This window comes from Crassostrea angulata, chromosome 7 (genome assembly GCF_025612915.1).
Source record: "Crassostrea angulata isolate pt1a10 chromosome 7, ASM2561291v2, whole genome shotgun sequence".
NCBI classification, from domain to species: domain Eukaryota; kingdom Metazoa; phylum Mollusca; class Bivalvia; order Ostreida; family Ostreidae; genus Magallana; species Magallana angulata.
Window position 1 is genome coordinate 38,043,180 of NC_069117.1, and position 25,215 is coordinate 38,068,394.

The following is a 25,215-nucleotide window of genomic DNA, read 5'->3' on the forward strand; positions in this document are numbered from 1 at the left end:
CCTTGACAATGTGGATGCAAGTGAGTTACTTGTTTTTAAAATACTTTTAAACAAAATTGTATGTAAAATGGAACTATAATATTTCAGCAAACACCTTGTATTATAATATTTCAGCAAACACCGTTTTTTGATATAAAAATTTAAAAAAATTCAGATGATTTAATATTCATGCATCAGCAGTACATGTGATATATGAAAAAGTACCATAATGCTTATAAACATGTACTAAAAACTGCATAATTTAGTATAGTATGTTGTTTTGAATAATAATCAACAATGGGTTTGTTTTGTTGCCCATGATTGTACATGGACAGGAGATGTGTGTATTACAACAAGCCCCTGCTGGAATCGGGGACCCTGGGCACCAAGGGCAACGTACAGGTGGTCATTCCCAAACTGACTGAGTCTTACTCCTCCTCACAGGACCCTCACGGGAAATCCATTCCTATCTGTACCCTCAAGAACTTCCCCAATGCCATCGAACACACACTACAGGTAGGGAATTCCTGTGATCCCCAGACCTGTGAAGTTTCTGTTGGAAGTCTAAGGATTGTGTGTAGAGAGCTAAGTTCAAGGTTGAGAGAACTTGATAAAAGGAAAAACCAACAAAAATCAGATTTATTTTTAATTTTTAATTTTTTTCTTTTAGGAAAAAAAAACATTTGTTGTGCTAAAATTAGGAAAAATAAGACTGAAAAGGTTATTTTTTATTTTGTAACTTGAGGAAGCACCTATATGTCATTGGAACTACATTATCTTTGTAATAAAACTATTATTTTTTAAATGAGTGAGTGTACATTGAACATTAAAATTATCTTCATGTGCACAAGCCAATGTTGCATGAATATGCAAATAATCTCATTTTCTTTCAACAGAAAATGGGGATACATTGAAGAATGTGTGCCCTTTTCTCTTCCATAAAGGGTATCAATCGCCCTATTCATAATGAAATTTCTCCATGTTGTAATAAATATAGTAGTATTTTTTGTGTGATTAACGTTTGGTTTGCCTGGTGTACATGTAGGTGGAGACACTACAAGGAACTAAGAAGGCTGTCGTTGATGAGAGACCAACCAGTTTCCAGGACTGCGTGGCTTTTGCCAGGAATGTGTTCCAGGAGAACGATAATAACAACATTCATCAGCTTCTGTTCAACTTCCCTCCTGATCAGGTCCGTGTTGTTGATAGTGATTTATACACAGCTATTTCTTTTTATTGAATTGTCTTTATGCATGTACATGTACACTCATGAAAATCCATTGTCAGCTTATAATCTGATGGAAACCAAATTGCATAACAATCCTTCATAATAAAACTTAGGAAAAATTAGTATAATTGAAGAATGGGAGGGGACAGAAAAGTTCCTGAAATTGTCATCTTAAGAAAATGGAAATAATGTATATGTCATATGGAAATGGCATTAGAGAGCGTTTGTTTAACCTTGTTGTTAATTACAGGAAAGCTTTGTGTGAATTTTAGGTGCTAAAATAATCAAATTAAGTTTAGTATGGTTATTTTATTTATGATCAAATCCTCTACAAACATAATAGAATAGTGTTAAGAGTTTTGTCATAAATAAAAGAAAGGTAGAATAACTTGTGTTTGGTTGATTTTTCTTTTATCAGGTCACAAGTTCCGGAGCTCCATTTTGGTCTGGTTCAAAAAGATGTCCGCATCCACTGGAGTCTGATGTAAATAATGTAAGTTCAGTCTGTGATCTTCCTCTAACTATTTTGTATCTTAATTGAATTGTCAGTGATGTTTACCCTGCAATTCGATTCTCTGCAGTAAGTAAGTAAGTGTAAGTTATCTTAGTCTTACTTTGTCTTATTTTGTCCTCTTTATTGCAGACCACCCATTTGGACTATGTTATGTCTGTAGCTAATCTCAGGGCTCAAATGTATGGCTTTAAACAAGTTCGGGATCCAAAGGCTATCTGTGATATGGTGTCAAAGGTAAAAGTGCCCGAGTTTAAACCTAGGTCAGGGATAATATTGAAGTGACTGATGCTGAAATGGAAAGAAACCAAGGAAACCTAGGTTTGTTGACAAAATCTGTTGTGTGTGTTGCAAACTCCTTGTGATAGATACATGTAAGGGATTTTTATTTTTTCCCCACATTTACATGAACATGCCTGTATTTTGGGAATTTAAAGAAAAAAGATATTGCTTAAAATGATTTGATCTATTGTTTCTATGAAATAGATTTATTTCAGTCATTTTAACCCAAATACAGTAAAAACACAGTTATAGCGAACACACTTATAATGAATTGACACTTACAGCGAAGTGATTTTCACGCCCCGCGACTATATTACATGTTGTTAACTTGACGGATATGACGATTTACGCTTATAGCGAAGCAAAATTGCCCTTCCCTGGTGCTTCGTTATAATAATTTTCTTTTCATTCAATGTTTCAGAGCAAGTTGATTGCTGGAAAGATCATCCCAGCCATTGCTACCACCACAGCACTCATCACAGGCCTAGTGGCTGTAGAACTCATCAAGGTATGTCTGGTAATGGAGGGGTAATAGCCACTCGTGCTTTGAGTGCAGGTTATGTTTTATGGCATAAATTGTTCATGTGCATGTTCATTATGATTTTTTTTGAGCTACGTTAGCAAGGGAAAGGTTTGTGTCATTTTCCTAGGGAACACTATACAATCCAAGGATATTCATGCTCAGATCTGGAGGGAGACTAAATAAAAAAAATAAACATTGGATCCCCCATCCCTTGTGTATTAAAAAACTTTTGAGCATTTTGTTAAATGTAAAAATTTTATTCAGTAAAATTTTCTTTTATTGGGGGAAAAAGTAGATCCACCCTCTCCCCTGGAAAAAATCCTGGATCCACACCTGATCAAAAATATTTCGGCATGCATTTGTTGTAAAACTTGTCTTTCGATGTATGGTTATTACCACTTTTACAATATGAAAGTTCTCTTTTACAGCTTGTACAAGGACATAATACATTAGAAAGCTACAAGAATGGATTTGTAAATCTGGCTTTGCCCTTCTTTGCTTACTCAGAACCAATAGCAGCACCCAAGAACAAGGTAATGAATTCAATCAGAACTTTAAAAACTGTGATACGCCTCTGTGTGCTCTTTCTCAAAACATGTGTATGTATATGTTTTTACTTTATTATTTTAGTATTATGACACTTACTTCACACTATGGGACCGATTTGAAGTTCAAGGAGAGATGACGCTACAGTAATTTTTAGATTATTTCCAGGTAAACTAGTCTGTTATTACTAATTAGATAAATGTATGGACCCATAATTGTCTGTCATATATCCAGAAACAAGTGTTCTTTAAACATTTTGTTGGCTGTCAATAGATAGTATTGGACTCTGTGACTCTGGGCGAGACACTTTGATGTCACCTTGATAATTATGATGTCTGTATACCTTTGTAGAAAGAATACAAGCTGGAGATCACCATGTAATCATAGGGTGTGTCCATGTTGTATTCATTCTTCATGCCCCCCGCCAAACGACAGGAGCGACTGGGACTACCGTAAGTTAATCATGTTTTTGTGTTCTGAATTATTCAGGTCTTGGAAGAGTAAAAACATTCATGGCAGAATGTCAACTAGACACAAATATTCTTAAGACAAAAATAATGAAATTGTAGAGATTTCGGTGAAACTGGATGTTTATAGCTCAGAGTAGATGGGGGTTCTTGTATCAACACTAGTTTTAAGAAATTTTGTTTAGAAAAATGAACTATTTTAACAAACATTCAATTCATTATACTACAGTTCTCGGCTTGTGTCAGAAGAATCAATTGACATGCATTATTATCTCAAGCAATGGTAGAAAGATCTACTTTCTTTTTACCTCATATATGAACATTTTTTATGCATTCTTATTTTTATCAAAATGATGTATTGAATTGCAGATTATCAGAAGTAGTTAAAAGAGTCTCCAAGAAGAAGACTCATCAACAAACAAACAGTCGGACAAACGGATGACTGATGCACAGTCAGTGAAGTGCAATGAACATAATTACAAAGATTTTTCTTCTTTTTGACTGTTGTATATTTGTATTTCTCAATGATGTAATATTAACTTGCGGACTTGTGTAAAGGAAAACAAAGCAAACAATAATTTGATTGTCTTACTAAATTGTATTCTCTATACATAGACAGGTTTGGCAGTGTGCATAATAATTTATTCTGTCTTTATCATAATGAAACTTTAAAAAAAAAAAAAAATGAATAGAATCATAAAAGTTTAACAAGTTGTTGTTCATTTTCTTGAAAGACTTTGTTTTCAACATTAAACTTAAAGTTCAAATGAGAATTTCTGATCACCTATTATCTGTCCATCCATCTATAAACTTTTCACATTTTCGACATCTTCTTTAGAACCACTGGGCCAAATTTTACTAAACATAGTACAAAGCATTTTCACGGGAAGGGAATTCTAAATTTTTGAAATAAAGCACGGAAGGATTTTTAAAAGGGAGATAATTATATGTACAAAACAGTGAAAATAAGGAGTGTGTCTTAAAAATGTTAAAATTTGTTCTCAATAACTTCAATGCTCAATAACGATGACTCTGGACCAATATTGCAGCCTGAAGAGAGTTCAAAATTGAATATGGAAAAACATAAGGAAGGTGTTCAAAGAACATCTTTTTTAATAGTTTCTTAAGTAGTTTAGTACTAGCTTTAGATTTTGTTTTCTTTGTTTTGTACCCATGTAATTTATATTTTGGTCCTGAAGAAGGGACTGATTGTGCCGAAAATTTCAGGCACGTAGCATCAGGGGGGCCTGGCCCCCCCCCCCCCCCCCCCACTTTTTCTCGCACCAACAAATTCTTTAAAATTTACATATAAAAAATTGAATTATCATGGAGTTGGGCCCCCCCCCCCCCCCCACTTTTTTGGGAGTATGTAAAAAATTGATATGAAAATGAGGAGTGAAATTGAAGTTATATTTGCAAAAGACTTATTTCCCCCCCCCCCCTTTTTTTTTTTTTTTTTGCTTGTTTAGATTTTTGGGACGAGTCTGCCCCCCCCCCCACTTTCAAAAACGCTACGTATCTGAATTTGACAATTTCTATTGTTATTTGTAAGTCCAAACCACTTATTTTTTTTTACTATATTACCCTCGATATCTCGAATACTCGGATATCTCGAATTTTTTTAACAGTCCTATCTATATTGTTTGAAAAGTTGAAAAGGACTGAGGATTTTAAATTGATGATGTCTACTTTAGATATTTGATTTTCTTTACATTGCCTTTGAAAAACTCGCACACAAAGAGATTGTCATTATTGTCCATACATAAACCACAAGGATTCTTCAGATCACAGTTATCAATGTAACGGAGAAACTGTCCATTCTGATCCAGAATGTGGATACAATGTTTATGACTGTTTGCTGTGAGAATACGACTCTGACTGTCTGTAGTTATACCCACAGGTTTAAATACTTCGTTCTTGGTAACTGAGGGATGACCGGTGTATCTCCATCTGAGTTTCCCGTCCTGATTAACCACTACTACTGCACAAGCCATACTGTCAGCTACACAGATGTCATGGTTTCTGTTCTCTGTGATGTATTTACTATAACCATTTCCTGAGTACAGAGGTTTACCTTCATCATCAAATTGAATGGTTTGTTTCTCTGTAGATCCCGAGTATCGGACAACTTTGGATTGAGTTTCATCATCACTGTACATGATAACCAGGAGATCACCAATAGAGGTGGCACACAGCTGATTAGGCGTCCACTCTGTTAATGTGATCAACTCTTCTGTCTGTCCATTCTTTACTAAGTTCACTGTCCCTTCTGTCCCATCACAGCACAGTATGTCCCCATCACTGTTTACAGCTATAGCATTAGGGCGTTCTTCTGATTTTATTTTGATTGTTTGGAGGAGTGAACCTTTAATGTTGAAGCATTTGATATCAATGGTCTCTCCACTCGTCCAAATCTTGTCATCATTTATATAGATAACAAAGCGTAGTTTTTCATACCCAGTCTGTATTGTGGTAATAAGTGCCGGTTCATCCAGTAGTTCTCTGACAAAATTGTTTGGTTGGTTCAGTGACAAGACATTTTCCTCTGTAGCAGTGGATAATGGGGTGATATATCCAAACAAACTATACAGCTTATCATGGTCTATTGGTTTTGGAATGAATGTTGGCAGTGATACCTGAACCTTGGGTGGAACCTTGCTGAATTCTCTGATCTTAGAGCTGTATTCAATGGTTGGAGATACTTCAGTGGATTTCTCGATTTTCCTTATGGTCTGTAATGTTTCTTTTATGAGAAACTGTATCTGTTTGATTTCGTTCAAGTGTTTCTGTAAAATGTCTCTGTGTTTCTCTTTTATCTCGCTGATTTCAGTTTTCATTTTGTTGATGACAATGTCAATTTCTCTGTGCCACTGCTCTCCTTGTTTAGAGATTGTTGTTGTAAGTTTCTCATATCCTCCATCCAGGCTGACAAGCTGATTTTCCAAGTCGAGTGCAATTTCTTCATACTTAGGGGAAATATGATTCTCCAAGTCTTTTGTGTCTCTTTTAATAACTCCTTTCTTTGTCTTGTAAACTTCTGTAACTTCTACAAAGTTATGTCCCTTGTGCTGCTTAGATGCAGTACAAGAAGAACAAACAAAAATGTTTCCGCAATCCTCACACTGAAGATCACAATTCTTGTGTGGATGTATTTCACATGGTGGATAAATGAGGGTTGATCTTCGTTCCTTAAAAAGGACTATTTTATGTTTGTCGTATCCATCTGAGATGTGTTTGCCTATACATGGCGTGCAGAGGTTGACATGACAAAAGTCACAGTAGCTGTGTACGATGGCGGTCTCACAAAGGTCACATCGATGTACATCCTGGGCACTGGAATGAGTGTCCATGGTTGTCCAATATCTAAAAAAAATATGTAATACTTATATTTTTTATGTTCAGTTATAAAAGAAAAGGATTTTTATGTTTTCTAAATTCTTAGACACTGTCACAGTGAAGAACTGATTTTGTATATAACATTATTTGAATGTAGATTACCTAATTTAGGGAGTTGAATATACAGAACATTTAGATTCAAAACGAAAGTACTTTAATATTTCTATTCATAATTTCAGATCTAATTAGAATAATATGTTTTAATCACCATGGCTTGCAATTTAATTGTAGTCAAGTGATAAGAATACGAACCTTGTTTACAAAAAATTACATTTTCTTTAACTGTCTGGTATGCGTGCCCCAAACATGTCTTACCTTGCTCTGAACGTGACCAGCCTGATTAGAATTTTATAAAAAGAATACAATCTAGAGTTACTCCCCGTTCATTCGCTTTCGACGTTGCCTGGCCTGCCTGGCTGAAGTCTGCATATTTTTTTCCTTGAGAGTATAAATATATTTATTTTTTTCTTCTTCTAAAATTAAACTTTAGTTTAATTTTAAAAAATATAGAACATGTAAAGAATAAGACACAAGTAGAAATACTATTTAGGTGAATTAATAATTTAGTTCGATATGTCATATATAATGCACGAAATATTATGACAATCATATTAAAGTAACGTAATATGTATATAAAAAAAAAACACCAAGCTGTACCCCTCTAAAGCGGGCTATGTTATTTTTATCCAATTTTTTTATTGAATTAACCGTTGGTGATTTCTTCTCTTTAGTTCATAAACTATTTAATTATAAATAAAAAGACAATCTTATCAAAGTACATGTGCATACAATGTATACATATATTATATTTTCAGGCACGTATATTAGCATCGTTTTTGAAAGGGAGTGGGTGGGACAGACTCATCCAAAAAAATCTTGACAAGCAAAAAAAAGGGGGAGACCCCCGCCATCTTAGTGTGTGTGGGTGTGTGTGTGTGTGTGTGTATATATATATATATATATATATATATATATATATATATATATATATATATATATATATATATATATATATATATATATATATATATATATATATATATATATATATATATATATATATATATATATATTAAAGTTTTAATTGTGCTTCAATCAACAAACACGACTTGTTCTATGTATGGCTTATCAAATTATCAGATGGATGATAAAAACATTAACGTCAAGGAACTGATCTTTTCGATACTGAACAAAGTATGCAATTTTATTACAGCGGCATTCATATGAATTAAATTGATGAACAATAAAAGAAATAAAAAAAATCGGAATCGCGTAACTGTCTTCGGCTATTTCCGAAGACAAAACTTGAACCTTTTACGTCTGAAATATGACGTCATAATGTTGACTGAGCACGCGACGTTTAGTTTAACTTTGACGAATGGTATGTACATGTTTTACGGTGTGACCGTTGGGGCGCGCGCAGAAGGAACCACACATCTGTCATCATTGTTAAATGCAACCTATGGACTTGCCCTAACCAAAAAACTTGGGCTTTGTTTGAAAACTTTTACCGCCGCAAGGAACCTAAAGTTATTAAACTTTTATTCCAATGGTCCCTTCCTAGACTTATACACTTAACGAGGCCGAGTACAGAACGAGTACGCACGCTTTCGCGCAGCGTTTCATTTGTATTGTGACGTCATCTTTTTGCTTGGTTGACGCCATGGCGTGATAGTTTCAACTGCAGATATTCAGCGAAGTTTGAAGTGGTTTCAGCAAGCCTAGCCTTCTGTTGCGTTTTCTTAACCCGCCTAAGTATAGCTTAATTCATATATTTCAAAACAGTAACCATGTATTTTATATTAACGACCCTTAATATGTGATCTTATATATTCTTTTATTACTTAAATATGTCTGAATGTTTTAATTATACTATATAGATCATCTTTTCCGCCTTTGTCAAAAAAAAAAATAGCCATTCTTTGACAAATCTGGGAAATTTGGCATACAAAAATCAACTTTGATAAGACCCCTGGAACAAACCAGGAGGTAAACGGGTTTTTTTATTTGACCATTTGATGTCTTTTAGCAATAACTTAAACACGTAGAGCAGGGAAAGGAATCCCTAGGGCAGAAGTTTAAAAAAAATGTAAAATTGATACATTTCAAGCAAAATCCCATAGGGTCCTATGTTAAAGATTAACAAACTTTGAGATGACCCCCTAAACAAATGGTATGGTAAATGTCTTATTTTTTAATCTTAAAATAATAATTATATCAGCAGAAATTCATGTAAAAAATTTCGTCCAAAAATCTAGGGCAGAACAAATTAGACCCGGCCTCGTTAAAAACAAACTACCACTGAGCATTAATAAAATGTTAAACAGAATTATTTAAATATTTAGATAAACACAAAGCCGTTTGGTTTTTTTTTATGTAAATACAATTATGTTTTATCATTCCTTTACCTTTTAATAATGATCATTAAAATCAATGAATTGTGTGTCTGTGTTATCTGTGTTTTAATTATTTTCCTCTGTGACATCAATTTTGTTTTTAATCTTTTCAATTTTTGTACGCTATATAAGCGTTGTAGACATGTGCCCTTTTTTAGTGTGTGACATCCAATATTATTGAAAGGTTTGACCACATATGCAAATACATGTAGATATTTTAACAGTTATTTCTTTTCTTTTGATTTATTCATTACAAAATGACGTGGCTGCACGTAGATCTAATAATGATTAAGACTTTTCTTTTTTAATAATTTTTTGTCACCTACCTAACGTATGCATATATATAATTGGATAAATATGACAATAAATTTAGCATGGAACTTGCATGTGTATTAATTATACTAAGCAAAAAAATAAATAAATCATCAAAACAAAACTAATCAGCCAAAGAGTCACCGTTAACACTGATACTGAGTACTTCGGAGTTCCTACATGTTACATAGGCGTCGGAAGCAAATTGAAAGGGGGGGGGGGCTAGACTAATCCTCAGAAGTATTGAGAAAAAAGTAATTCCCAAAATCATGGAAATCCTAATCCGTGGGGGTGGGGGGGGGGTGGGGGTGGAGTATGCCTATACTTCCAAAAAAAAAATTACTTACCCAATTTTTTTTCCTCCAAAATCATGAATTTCTTAATCCGGGGGGGGGGGGGGGGGGGGGGGGGGGGGGCTTGTATGCTTCTGAATCTAACTTCTCAATCTTTCAAGATAAATTAGGAACGATAATCTTTCCTGCGAAAAAAAAAGTGGGGGGGGGGGGGCTGAACCCTCTATCATACTATGTTTCTAATGGTTAGGCATAACTTTGCAAAAAAAGTGTGTGGGGGGGGGGGGGGGGGGGGCTAAGCCCCCCTAGCCCCCCCGGTTCCGACGCCTATGTGTTACATCCAGGACAGATGCTTGATCCGCCTCTAAATGTATCGCGGGAAATTAAAACGCGAGATCTTTGTGACGTCATAGTTAACTTTCTTTTGCGCTCGACAGTTATCGTAAATTGTCGGACAAATTCGGGGAAGGAAATGACGTCATATGTCAGCAAAAGTTCAGATAGGTAGATAGGTACAGGTTTTTACGTAGGCTTATGTGTTATTTACTTTAATATTTTTAGAAGGATTTTTATTGTTAAATGAAAATGATGTATGCGATTTAGAGGTAAGAATTTTCCTTAGAAACGCTTCCTGTTCCACCATGTTGCTATGCACCGCAAAGGATCACTGGGATTGTAGAACGTTTTCACGCGGGTCCACAAAATTTTCTTTGAACAATGTGCAGATTTCAACTCGAATTTCCTCCGTTCGTACACGTTGTCTATGGAGCTCGCTGCGCTCGCTAATATGTTTTACGGTGTGACCGTTGGGGCGAGCGCAGAAGGAACCACACATCTGTCATCATTGTTAAATGCAACCCGTGGGCTCGCCCTAACCAAAAAACGTGGGCTTTGTTTGAAAACTTTTACCGCCGCAAGGAACCCAAAGTTATCAAACTTGTTTTCCAATGGTCCCTTCCTAGGCTTATACACTTAAACAAGCTACCATGCACTGAGCATTAATAATGATCATTAAAATCAGTAAACAATAATTTGTGTGTCTGTGTTATCCCTCATTTTGTTCCTTGTTGTTATCTGTGTTTTAATTATTTTCCTCTCTGACATCAATTTTGTTTTTAATCTTTTTAATTTTTGTACGCTATATAAGTGTTGTAGACATGTGCCCATTGTGCCCTCACCCTTTTTTTAGTGTGTGTTATCCAATTTTATTTAAAGGTTTAACCACATATGTAACTATAACAAAAACATGTAGATATTTTAACAGTTAAATTTTTTTTCTTTTATTTATTCATTACAAAATGACGTGCTACACGTAGATCTAATAATTATTGGACTTTTCTTTTTTAATTATTTTTTGTCACCTACCTAACGTATGCATATATGTTTGGATCAATGTGACAGTAAATTTAGCATGAAACTTGCATGTGTATTTACTGAGCCAAAAAAATATCAAAACTAATCAGCCAAAGAGTCACCGTTAAAATTGATACTGAGTACTTTCTACACGTTACATCCAGTACAGATGCTTGATCCACCTCTTTTATTTCTGGAAATTATATAGCCCAAGATCATTGTGACGCCATACTTAACTTTTGCGCTCGACATTTTTCGTAAATTGTCGGACACATTCGGGGAAGGAAATGACGTCATGTGTCAGCAAAAGTTCAGATAGGTACAGTTTTTTTTTACGTAAGCATATGTGTTGTTTACTTTAATGTTTTTAAAAGGATTTTTTATTGTTAAATGAAAATGATGTATGCGATTTGCAGGTAAGAATTTTCCTTAGAAACGCTTTCTGTTCCACCATATGTTGCTATGCACCGCAAAGGATCATTGGGATAGTATAACTTTTTCACGTGGCCTGATAAAAATTTCTTTGAACAATGTGCAGATTTCAACTCGAATTTCCTCCGTTCGTACACGTTGTCTATGGAGCTCGCTACGGGAGCGGCGCTCGCTATAAGCTCTACTCAACGCTAAATAAGTCCATGTTTGCCCTTTAAGCGTGAATCGATACCATTGGGTTGGTTTATATGGCAATATTTTAAAGCAGTTGATCATTATTCTTAAGTATAATTTCTGTTCCAGTAAAATAGACACGTCTCTAAATATAGACACATGTTTCAATTTAAAAGATTTGAGAGGTTTAAAGTTTTGAAATGATTTTGGTTTTAACGTGTAAAAAGTAATTATAGTTTGTCCCAAGTTATTGCTTCCATCGCTTTTTGATGATTTTTAATAAAATTACACATACCTGTGAAAGAAATACAGTTGAAATCGTTAAAAGGGAATATATCCAAGATATCTTGAATCTTCATTCAACAATTATCCCTTTCTACTCAGAAAAATTCACAGGAACGAAAACAGATTCCTTACGGAGATTTATAATGGGGAATGTTTTCATCTTTTCTCCATTCGGAATACACTCGGAATACATCGCGCAATTTTTTAACGTTATCATCCGGGCTTATTAATGGCTGTTGCAATGCAAAATCTCCGTAGACTTTCAATTTCGGGATGTGTATTGAAACCTGAAGCGGTAGAGGGGGCGTTTCAAAACAGATAATCTGGACATTTTTTATATTAGTGGATGAACATAGTTTGAGCACAAAGGTATTTTCTATTATTGAAATATCATGCAAAAAGTGGTGGAAGCAAAAACCCGGGACAGAGTATAAATCGATCCTATGGCAATTCACATTTTATTTATAATGGTTGTGAAATAAGCGAGAGGGCGATGCATTGCTGTCAAAATTGAGGAAAAACGCCCCCTCCTTCATTCTCCCATTCCTTAGCCCCCCCCCCCCCCCCCCCCGCACACAAGCACCACCACTGCCACCACCATTACTATATTTTGCAGACTGACTTTTTGCATTCATATATATTACAAATTAATTTGAAATGATATAATTGTATCATAATATTGACTAAACTCGAATCTATTTTGTCTATTTTCTTATCTATTCGAATACGACAGCGTTTAGAGATAATTCACGCAGTGTAAAGCAGTTAGTCTAATAAATTTCAATGACAGTTTCAAAATTATACGCGACGTCCACCTATTCTAGAATTAATTGTTTCACATACCTTTTAAAGGACCGCTACTCTATAAAACACTCGATGCAAAAAAGAAACAGGATTTAACATTAAGGAAAATAATCTTGGCAGCAAAAATCATTTTTTTTTTTTGCATCAAACTGTGAATTAAACTAATTGAAATTGTGTATTTTATTTGTACATGTACTGATATATGATCAATAGTGGATTCATTTCGTAATTTTGACTCCAGGAGTTACTACAGCATTACACTATATATGTTTTTTTAATCATGAAATCATGAAGTGACGAAAAAATTAAAATATTCAAATAATCCTTATTGTTTTAATAAATACCTGTAAGAAAGGGTTCACAGCAACACTTTAAAAAATAATTGAAACAATTGAGGACATGCCCGGATCCAGAAGCTCTCCTCCGCCACTGGACATATAAGAAAAGCCTCAGACGCTCATCGGAAAACAATCCAACACCTTGGACAACCCCCTCTCCGAAAAATGTTCTGGATCCGCGCATGGTCAGATGTCAGGCACGTATAGTATCGGAGGTAAGGGGGGTGGGGCAGGGGAAGAATGTTCCACCTCCACGATTGAAAGTTATAGTAAACTTAAAAAAATTATATCTCTAAAATTGAAATTTAAGGTAATTATCGCTCATCGCTACCCCCTCCTCTTCCACCGATTAAGATTTTGGAAAAAAGATTTTTGGGTGGGTTTTTTTCTTGTAAAGATTCCGGATAATCATGTCCCCTTCCCCTCTATCCACTTTTAAAATGTTACGTGCCATGATGTGTTCTTTTAGGCCAAAAAAATAAATATGTGTGTTTCCGGTTTCCCGACCGACCCTATTTTTTATGCGCCGACCCTAACACTTTTTATTCCAAATCCAGATTACCAACCGTAATTGGTTTAAACAATAGAGTCTTTACAAATCAGAGTTTAAAAAACGCTTGTAATAATTCAATAGAAAACACCACTTATCAAGTAAAGATCGATTTCTAAGTGCAGATTGACAGCATGGATGAAAGTTATCCTTGGTTATTTTAGCTTAATTATCAATGCAATAAATAGTTTTTTAGGTCAGTGATGTGTTAAAAATTAATATAAGATGTACATGAAAAAAGCAGAGGCAAAGTTGTTTTTTATATTTCTGGGTGTGGAGACTGCAGACATCGTAAGTCTTTGAATAGGCCTAACAATCATTCACATTATATGAATATGATTTTAAAATGCTGCATTTCAGATGCAAATGAAATTTTAAAAATTAGTCTTAAACCATTAATGATGTATTCATTTTTTTAAGGCGTCGAGCTAATGCTCGGCCGTCTGGATTGGCAATCGTCCAAAAATTCATGCACTGCACCGCCTTTTTAATGCGCATAAAAAATAAGTTCCTTGAAGTATTAAACGTATTACAAGATTTGTATTCCTTTTATTCAACTAAATTGTGTACAAAAAAACCAACTTTGCCTCCCTGATTATTGACAACTCATTACATATGCTTAATCAAGAAATGGCGGATGAATACAATAAGGTGCAATGTAAACATTCACTAAAATATTATTTAAGTTTATCGCTTACATTTTGATTGGAGACTGTGCCCGATAGAAATAAAATTTGATATGTAAATGTATTTGTTATCGGGCATGGTCTCCAAAATAATTGTAAGCGATAAACTTATCTATAGATTTTGTTGCAATTAATAAACACGATAATGCAGTTGGTTTGGTCGAGCATTTTAGATAGCACGTGTTGTGGATTTGTTTGTAAACAACCATAGCATAGGTAATCTTGTTTCAAACGGGAATTGAAATAAATAAAAGTATGTTTTATTATTATAATTAGGGACACACTGTTAATGTATTCAAATTATGAGCCTGTGAAATGTGCAAAGACTTGTTAAAGCAGAAAGAAAATAATAATTTTTTTCAACTTTGAAATTTCTTCGATTTTTGTAACCATGATGAGTTATTGTATTATAAACTCATCACTACCTATTTTATAACGAAATATACTGATCATTGTTTTTGAAACAGCACAAAACGTTATTTATTTCCTTTTTTATTCTAATATTATTTGATAAACGACTATATATATTAGTACAGAAATTTAAATTATTGATATCATTCTATATAAAAGAAAATGTCAGCTCGACGCCTTTGTGGCCGTTCCGGCCTTTGATTTAAATTATTGAAAAGATTTAATTCTAAGGCTCTCGTCTGATCAACCAGAATTTCCTCTGTTTCTGAATTCGACACCTACAGTTACGATATTAATGTCTACTGTTATGTCAGTTGACCAGGAAAATAGAACTAATAATTACTATGTAATATATTTGTGGTAATGAGTATTATACTCAGTTGAACATAGTGGCTGTCATATTTATATTTGCTATATTTACATGAAAATAAAATCTTCGTATACATTCCAAATTAATCTTAGATTTAAGAAAGCTTTAATTCTGTAACAGTTGTCACTATTCACAATTGCTCCACCTGTATATATTTTAATATGTAAACGGTGTGACCGTTGGACCGAGCGCAGATTTAACACAGTGCAGTTTGATTTTTGTAGAATAAAATTTATTTGAAACGCAAACAGTAGGATCCGCCTGGTTGCCTATTCAAATCATTAGCCGAAGTTTAACTAAACGTCGCGTGCTCAGTCTACATTATGACGTCATATTTTAGACGTAAAACGTTCAAGTTTTGTCTTCGGAAATAGCCGAAGAGAGTTACGTTATTCCGAACTTTTTTTTATTTCTTCTTTCATTGTTCATTGATTTAATTCCTATGAATGCCGCTGAAATAAAATTAAATACTTTATTCGGTATCTAAAAGATCAGTTCATTGACGTTAATGTTTTTATTTTCCATCTGATAATTTGATAAGACATACATAGAACAAGTCGTGTTTCTTGATTGAAGCACTATTGAAAATTATCTGGTTTCCTTTTTAATTTCTTTTAATTCGAATTACCTTCTATTGAAACACTGGAACTTATTTAATCGAGTTTAGGGGCAACAGACATCGATAAGTACCGATCAATCAATGATCGAACTAACTTTTGAAAAACAAAATGGCTGCCAAGATGGCGGCGCCCAGGGCTAGAAGAAATTTTTTTTGGCCTTAGTACCCCTCATTCAACTTTCATTTTTGACTGATTTTCTTATATATATATGTGTTACCATTAATCCTCGCTTCGCGAGGCGGGCTTCGCCCGCCTCTCGCTGCGCTCGGTATTAATGTATAGGAAAAGCATATGCTAGAAAAAGGGAAAACTGAAAAGCTCATAAAAAAAAAAAAAAAAAAAAAAAAAAAAAAAGGCGACCTACCTACCCTATTTTAAAATCTAATGAAATAGGAAACACACATATTTTTTTTTTGGCCTTATATTCCGTAGAATCTCCACATACAATATTCCCTATACAAGCATATTCACATATATTTTTTGAAAGAGCTAGTTCTCTTTACGAATAATGATGATTAATTTAGATTGGAATAGAAGTCTTAAATCAGCTGACAAGGACATCAGTTGAATTTGATTGACACCTGTTCCCTCCACATCTTGCTCTGTACTTTTTTTACGGTCTGTTCCATTCCTTGAAACAACAAAGATCCTCTTGTACATGACGTGCGGAGACACTGTGCGCAATGTTCATCTGTTTGGGATCTGAACATTTATACACAGTACAGTTTACATACTGTACACTATCAAAACCTAAATATACGATACAAAAGGAATAATATTTTTGATTTCATTTATCAAATGTAAAATATTGTTGACGGATTATAAATTTTGTGTTATTTCTAAAAACGAATATCAAGGGAAAAATTAAAGAGTGGGAATTACTGGAAGAAATAAAAATGTTTCCGATGAGGGATTTAAGCTCGAAGCCGAGCCCCGTGTTGCGGAGTTCCTTGCCTTGATTTTACATATTTCACATACTTAGTGGGTATTTTTTGTTCTTCTGGATTTTGAACTCTCTTCCGCAGGATATGTCTTTTGATAAATGTTAAATTTGTTACCATGGTAACAATATACAAGAGTAAAAAGAAAAACTCCTTATAAGCAAGTTTCTTTTCCCTAAGACTTAAGTTATTGTGTATTTGTTCCAAAATTAGGCTTAAATAAAAGTTCAGCAAATATTACACTTATGTGAGTAAAAACAACTCATCACTATGATGTCATATAGGTGAGGTAATCTCAAGCTAGCATCAAAATGGAGCAAAACTGAATTGAGGGTTTCACATTATAGAGACATATAACTTTATTTTTTATAAACCAATACCTTCATGGGAAATTCCTATACTTTTATATTTTACCTTTTTTTGTGGTATTTGAAAACAATTCTTTTTTGTAATTAAAGAAAAACTTGTGATTTTTATGACAAATTTTTTATAAAATCAGACATAATTGAGCTTTTTCATAAGAATATGAACAAAATAAATTTGGTAAAATATTGAATGTTTATGTTTTAATCTAGAGCTGAAAGCTCAAGTGAGCAATTCTGATCACATTTTGTCTGTCGTCCGTCCGTAAACTTTTCACATTTTCAGCATCTTCTCAAGAACTACTGGGACAATTTCAACCAAACTTGGCACAAATCATCCTTAGTCAAAGGGGATTCAAAGTTGTGAAAAGTAAGGGTCACACCCGTTTTCAAAGGGAGATAATTAGAAATTAATGAAAAATTTCGAGAAATTTTAAAAAATCTTCTTCTCTAGAACCAAATAGCCAGGAAAGCTGAAACTTGTGTGGAAGCATTCTCAGGTAGTTTAGATTTCAATTTGAGAAATTCATGACCCCCGGGGGTAGGGTGGGGCCACAAAGGAGGGGGGGGGGGGGTCGAAGATTTACATAGGAATAAATAGAGTAAATCTTTAAAAATCTCCTTCTCAGAAACTAATCAGCCAGGAAATCTGAAACTTGTGTGGAAGCATCCTCAAGAAGTGTAGATTAAAAGTTGTGAAAATCATGACCCCCGGGGGTAGGGTGGGGCCACGACGGGGGATCGAAGTTTTACATAGGAATATATAGAGTAAATCTTTGAAAATCTTCTTCTCAGAAACTAATCAGCCAGGAAAGCTGAAACGTTTGTGGAAGTATCCTCAGGTATGTAGATTCAAAGTTGTGAAAATCATGACCCCCGGGGGTAGGGTGGAGCCACAATGGGGGGTCGAAGTTTTACATAGGAATATATAGAGTAAATCTTTGAAAATCTTCTTCTCAGAAACTAATCAGCCAGGAAAGCTGAAACTCGTGTGAAAGCATCCTCAGGCAGTGTAGATTCAAAGTTGTGAAAATCATGATCCCTGGGGGTAGGGTTGGGCACAATGGGGGGTCGAAGTTTTACATAGGAATATATAGAGTAAGTAAATATTTAAAAATCTTCTTCTCAGAAACTAATCAGCCAGGAAAGCTGAAACTTGTGTGGAAGTATCCTCAGGTAGTGTAGATTCAAAGTTGTGAAAACATGATCCCTGGGGGTAGGGTGAGCCTACATTGGGGGGGGGGGGGGGGTTAAAGTTTTACATAGGAATATATAGAGTAAATCTTTTAAAATCTTCTTCTCAGAAACTAATCAGCCAGATGATTCTTTATAATTGTTAAGACTTTGGCTCCAGGACAATTCTTTGGCCTCACAAGAAGGTTCAGAGTTTGATGTAGCTTAATATCCCATATATAAACAATTGTAAGGGATCTTTTTGAGGACTGCAATACTCAACATGTGATATGACTATAAAATCATCCTGTTAGAAAAGGGACTAATGATTATAAACATAAGAATATCCAGGGGGGAAAATCGATTTTATTTATACAAGATCTACATGTATTATTGTACATTGTCCAGATTGTTTGTATTATGACTCCATTAAGCTGATTTTATCATACCTATCGTTCCTCAGGTGAGCGATGTGGCCCATGGGCCTCTTGTTTAAATCCGAAAATATAAAGGATGAATTATGGAGATAGTAATTTCAACACCCCCTCCATTTTTCTAGTTTCGAATTCGTTTTCCAGTATCGAATCAAGCGCCCTATATTACTTCTGACCGAATTTATTTCAAAAATATACTAGAGGTACGTGTTAATAGACTTACAAATGAAGAAGGAAAAATAATTGTGGGAATATGTCTTTTAAAAAAATAATATGATCGTTATTTTTGTCATACCGTTTTCCCGTCAAATTGAAACTGGACTTGCAGAATTTTTATCTGCGTTACTTTATGAAATTGAATTTTCATAGAAACACTCTATAATAGTAATTGATGATAAGTAACTGTCATTTGCCTTTGTTTTGTCCGTATATCTGTCAATATATCCAGCCAAATGATGCTTCTTTCGCAATGAACCGTTCCTAGGAAAACTACACGTGGTTCTATTTGAAGTCGTAATTTCATTCAGCGCGCAATAATTATTTGATATGATGCATAATCTTATTAAATGGATCATAATTTATAATTATCCACTCAATAGTACGAAAGACGAATAGGGCCACATAAAAAATATTTTTATCTCGTAATTACGAGAAATGATCTCATTATTACGAGTTAATTATCTCGTTATAACGAGAAAAGATCACGTTATTACGAGTAAATTATCTTGTAATTACGAGAAAAGATCTCGTAATTACGAGAAAAGATCTCGTTATATCGAGAAAAGATCTCGTTATTACGAGTTAATTATTTCGTAATTACGAGAAAAGATCTCGTAATTACGAGAAAAGATATCGTTATTACGAGAAAAGATCTCGTTATTACGAGTTAATTATCTCGTTATAACGAGAAAAGATCTCGTTATTACGGGTAAATTATCTCGTTATAACGAGAAAAGATCTCGTTATTACGAAAAAAGATTTATATAAATGGTGCATTTCTGAAAACACCTCCAAGTCGACTGGTTCACTCTTTTTCTTTCCATAAACGTTAATTCAATTCTGATTAATGTTTAAATAACACCGGACATTATTCATTAATTTTTAAATCAAATGATCGGATTTGACATTTAACTAATATGAATAAGTGGAAAGAACTTCATGTAATTCTCATTTCATCTTATATACCGGTATTATAATCCCACTCCGAATTAAATACCAGGTAGCCCTTGTCGTTAAAACACAATTCTATTGTTACAGTTGACTTTAATGACTATGTAGTTTCAATCGTTGATATACAGGATTTACCTGAATTGTGTTCATTCACAACCTATATGTATATTGAAAATAATTGATTTTGTATATCAACATTTTGGAGTCTGAAAACAAATTACATGTATCCTTTTAATCAATATATAGTTCAATCAATTCATCAATCAACCTGCTTTGCTCCTTCTTCTGAAATTTCGTTCAAACTGATTAGTCCGATTTTATATCAAATTCTGTTTATGCTACTAAGCGATGATTATGCTAAGTATGTGTATAATAAAAGACATTGCAGTAGTTAAATTCATACACTTGACATAAAGAGAATAGAATAATGAAACGCGCCATTTTGAAAAGATCTTTTCTCGTAATAACGAGATCTTTTCTCGTAATTACGAGAAAACTTACTAGTAATAACGGGATCTTTTCTCGTAATTACGAGATAATTAACTCCTAAAAACGAGATCTTTTCTCGTTATAACGAGATAATTAAGTCGTAATAACGAGATCTTTTCTCGTAATTACGAGAAAATTAACTCGTAATAACGAGATCTTTTCTCGTAATTACGAGAAAATTAACTCGTAATAACGAGATTTTTTCTCGTAATTACGAGAAAAATTTTTTTTAATGTGGCCCTATTCGTCTTTTGTACAATAGGGGCCAATAACAAACTTATTTTCTTAGTTAGGCTTATTGTTTTCACACTTTCAGATCGTTTTTTCTGCCTTGCACTTCCGGCAGCTCATATCTGGGTCACCTTTTTAATCTGTAAACAATACGGTAAATAATCGTGCAAATGGCAAACAACTTCCCACACTGATAGAATATTTATTTCTGTTTTATAATTACCTAGCTAGGATTTTTTGAAACCTTAAATTAGCTGAGGGTAATGGAACGGATTATGAACTGCGTCTTAACCAATCAGATTTCAGTATTTAACATGAAAGTATAACAATAACTTTGAAGGTATATCGACAACATATATATTGTCAATTAACAATTGTTACTTCCATGCTTATGTCGACTCGATATATTCCAGTGAATTTGCGATAATAGATATCACAGAGTCTGCGTAATACTTCTGTTTTATATTTGGATATTTTACTGGAAATGGACATTGATGGAACCTAACAACAAAATATGTTATGATAAACATGATTAATTTTGTAGCAATATACCTTCATTACCTGCATATGGAGTTTTTGTCCATCGTAATTGCATGCTCTACGTACATATGACGTACATATGACATGTACGTGTTTGAACCATTTCTAAGGCGAGGGAAGCTACTGGCAAACAAGTTGACCCAAAACTAAAACAGAACTATTATAGGATCAATAGTCTCGATTGAAGACTTAGTCATCTTTTCGTAGGTTCCATGGTCAATACACCAACTTTGTCAGCAAATACAGTCTTCCACTGACTGGGTCGCATGCTGACTGACGTTTTTCATACTAATTGTTAGACTAAATTAATCAACTATAGTCTGTCCCAAGTTATTGCTTCCATCAATTTTTGATGATTTTTAATAAAAATACACATACCTGTGAAAGAAATACAATTGAAATCGATGAAAGGGAATATATCCAAGATATCTTCATTGAACAAATATCCCTTTTCACTCATAAAAGTTTACAGGAACGAAACAAAATTTCTTACGGAGATTTATAATGGGAAATGCTTACATCTTTTCGCCATTCGGAAGTACTCGGGACACCTCGCGCAATTTTTCAACGTTATCATCCGGGCTCATTAATGGCTGATGCAATGCAAATTCCCCGTTGTCTTTCTATTTTGGGATGTGTATTGAAACCTGAAGCGGTAGATGGGGCGTTTCAAAACAGATAATCTAGACACTTTTCATATTAGTGGATGAACATTGTTTGAGCACAAAGGTATCTATTATTATCGAAATATCAAGCGAAAAGTGGTGGAAGCAAAAACTCGGGACAGAGTATAATTGTCTACGGACATCTCCGTTTTTCCCGAGCACGACAAAAAGCACACGACGAGTGTCACCAATCAGCAGAGGATGCTCATTCCTCCTAGGCACCTGATCCTACATCTATTTTTTGTAGAGGTCCGTGTTTGCTCTGCTCCTGCTTTGTATTTTTGGGGCTTATGATTTTGAACACTGTTCGTTAACACCACATGTTATTTTCATTAGAAGAAATAAAGGTTTATACAATTTTTAGTCATTGTGTTTTGTAAATCGTTCGTACGATTAAAATATTGATATTTTTTAATTGTATGTACGATTCAGGCATGTAGCATCGTTTTTAGCTCACCTGGGCTGAAAGCTCAAGTGAGCTATTCTGATCACATTTTGTCCGTCGTCCGTCTGTCTGTCTGTCTGTCCGTCTGTAATCTTTTCACATTTTGAACTTCTTCTCTAAAACCACTTAACCAAATTCAACCAAATTTGGCTCAAAGCATTCTTATGGAAGGATGAATGTAAATTGCAGAAATGAAAGAAAAGGGGGGTGCATTTTAAAAAATCTTCTTCTCAAGAACTACTGAGGCAAATTCAACGTAATTTAGCATGAATAATCCTTTTGGGAAGGAAAATATAAATTGCAAAAATTATGGACTAACTCTGTTTCAAATCTGAGTTATTACGAAATTAATAAGAAAAAAAAGGCGTGTTTCAAGCAATTTATAGCATCCATGAGTCTTGGTAAAATGGGTAGGCATGACCGGGCCAGGGCAAAACAAAAGATTAACAGTTATTAATCTGCCAATCTCATTAAAATTTCAAGATATTTATTGACCAGTATATTTGTATTCGCTGTAAATATTGCTGCAAAATACTGCGTAATTGGAATTGACGATTGCCGATCTGCCCCCGTATTCACGAGGTTCTTTGTTTAAAGCAGCCATGACACTATTATGACTATATGATAAACGGGTCGATCTGACAATGATGAATTTGTATGTTGTGCAACAGTTCGTGTACAAAGGGAATCTTTGAAACATGCAAAATACATTGGTGCCGATTTTGTGAAGTAAATTAATTGAGGCTAAATATTTCAATGCGTTGACAGTTTTCACATATGACGGTGGTGTTACATTTGTAGCTTGTTGTGATTTTTGTTTCGTTTTCATTTATGCTTTGCGTTAACCTGGGAACTGTCGCTTGTATTTCCTGATTTTTACGTATCAAATCAAACAGAGACTTCGGTAAATCAAACAATTTACTGTGTATTTGCGCAAATTAAGCAACATCTGATGTATTATGAAAGAACTAAATTGCAATTCAATCAGGCTATCGGTAATTCGGTATCATCTTTTGCGTAATGGTAGAATAATGCAATATGCTTTGTTGAGATGCTCGGCATTTTATCGAGTTTATTCAGTTTAAATAGAGTTTAATATCGCTGACGGAAATATGTAGGTATATACATGTATATGATTCATTTTGAAAAATAAATTGTGTTCTTTATTTGTTGTAGTACATGTTTCTTGTGTTTAATTGTTTACAATTTCTATTTACTTACCATATTTGAGTGTTAAGCTTCGAATTATAAGCAAGATACAGAGATTTGCTCACAATTCTATGTTTGTACGTAGATCTGAGGCCATTCATTTTTTCCATTTTAAATGCCGAATAGGAAATACCAAGTTAAAAATCTTAAGCTGCATGTAATAAACTCATGTGAACAAAATATGTCTCAAACCTAGCAAAATTTTGAGCTCATCTTGCTTATAATTGTACGATTGACGCTGAAATTTTGGTTGATCATTAGAAATTCTATATGAATTAGAGTATGTTAAATACTTGTACACAAAAAAAATAAAGAATGATATGCTGTATATAACTACTCTCTGGGGCCCCCTCTTTACACAATGAATAATGTGAAATGTGGGTAAATAAAAACGACATCGTTAAAACAGTTTCTGTTGCGGGGATAAAAGAATTATCGATCGCTATTCCTAAGAAAATATTACAGCGGAAAATTATCCTGGTTTGTAGCCATTTGTTATTTTTTAATAAAAATGAAAATAATGGGTGACCATAGTAAATTGGAGTGATGTGCCTGTCAATACGGTAACATTGATTTTTTATAGCTCTTTAACATGTCACGTGACAACATTTTTCATTCCAGTGCATTCATCAATCAAGTGTGAGTAAAGTTATAAAATTTACGCGAGGTAAACAACAGTCATTTAATTATAATGGAGAAGACAAATTAAATTGTTGAATATTTTTAATTTGAAAAATTGAGCGCATTGAGGTGCAATTTTCTTCTTCACATATATACATGTAGGATTTTTTTGATAAAATACAATAACTATTATATTAAAAAATTACAATAACTAGTAAGTAGTTGAGGAAGAAAATGTACCTTCTAGTATATTCTCTCATATATTTTGATCGCTTTTTTAAGTGGAGGAGGGGGGCAGAATGAAAATACAGGGAATTAGAAGTTATATAACAGTGTACCCCTACCAAATATTTAGTTCTATATCTTGCGTAGGATTTTCTTATTCTGTGTAAAAACAGTATTTCATGAAGGTACAATGTCAAAGATTACGTGTATGCAAAAATAAGTGTAAAATTCGAATGCTTTACAATATTTTTTTTTTTATTCTACCGAGGGCCATATGGCACAATATCTTTTGAACGCCCATTGTTGCTCAGGTGAGCGATGTGGCCCCATGGGCCTCTTGTTGAAAGTGAGGGGGGCAGATTCAACCAAAAAATCTTTACAAGCAAAAAAAGGGGGGAAGGGGGGGGGGGGCAAATATACTTTAAACTTCAATTCCACTTTTTATTTCCTTATTTTCAAGAATATTTTTAAAAATAATCTTTGCTGCCCCCCCCCCCCCCCCCCCCCAATGCTACGTGCCTGTGATTAAGAAAAGTCATATATACACTGTCAAATGAAAAAAACCTCTAAAATTTTAGATCATTTAGTAAACAATGCGGAAATCTTGTTGATTTGCTTTTCTTTGCATCATCACTCTACATTTAAAGCTTGCCCACCATTGATCTTCAGCAATTTTAGCAGTACAATATTTAAAACGATTATCCAACATCAATGTTTTAAAAAAAAAAACAGTGGTGGATTTTTATAGTGGTAG

The 25,215-nt window shown here is 34.1% G+C and overlaps 2 protein-coding genes across 3 annotated transcripts; one reads left to right on the forward strand and one right to left on the reverse strand.

Annotated features, from left to right (window-relative positions):
- Positions 1-287: 287 nt before the first annotated feature.
- LOC128155246 (ubiquitin-like modifier-activating enzyme 1) lies at positions 288-3,237 on the forward strand. The gene is made up of 7 exons (XM_052816862.1): positions 288-495; positions 1,025-1,171; positions 1,626-1,700; positions 1,851-1,955; positions 2,422-2,508; positions 2,952-3,056; positions 3,154-3,237. Exons 1-7 carry the CDS (start codon positions 307-309, stop codon positions 3,217-3,219), a joined length of 774 nt encoding a protein of 257 aa, XP_052672822.1. The 5' UTR covers positions 288-306; the 3' UTR covers positions 3,220-3,237.
- Positions 3,238-5,051: 1,814 nt separating this feature from the next.
- On the reverse strand, positions 5,052-7,297 carry LOC128155181 (uncharacterized). 2 transcript variants are annotated; one of them, XM_052816770.1, is made up of 2 exons: positions 7,248-7,297; positions 5,052-6,899 (listed from the first exon to the last, which is right to left on the reverse strand). In XM_052816770.1, exon 2 carries the CDS (start codon positions 6,884-6,886, stop codon positions 5,222-5,224), a length of 1,665 nt encoding a protein of 554 aa, XP_052672730.1. In that variant the 5' UTR covers positions 6,887-6,899; positions 7,248-7,297; the 3' UTR covers positions 5,052-5,221. The 2 variants fall into 2 exon arrangements, with proteins under 2 accessions (XP_052672730.1, XP_052672729.1); XM_052816769.1 differs by having other exon boundaries at positions 7,185-7,275.
- Positions 7,298-25,215: the final 17,918 nt, after the last annotated feature.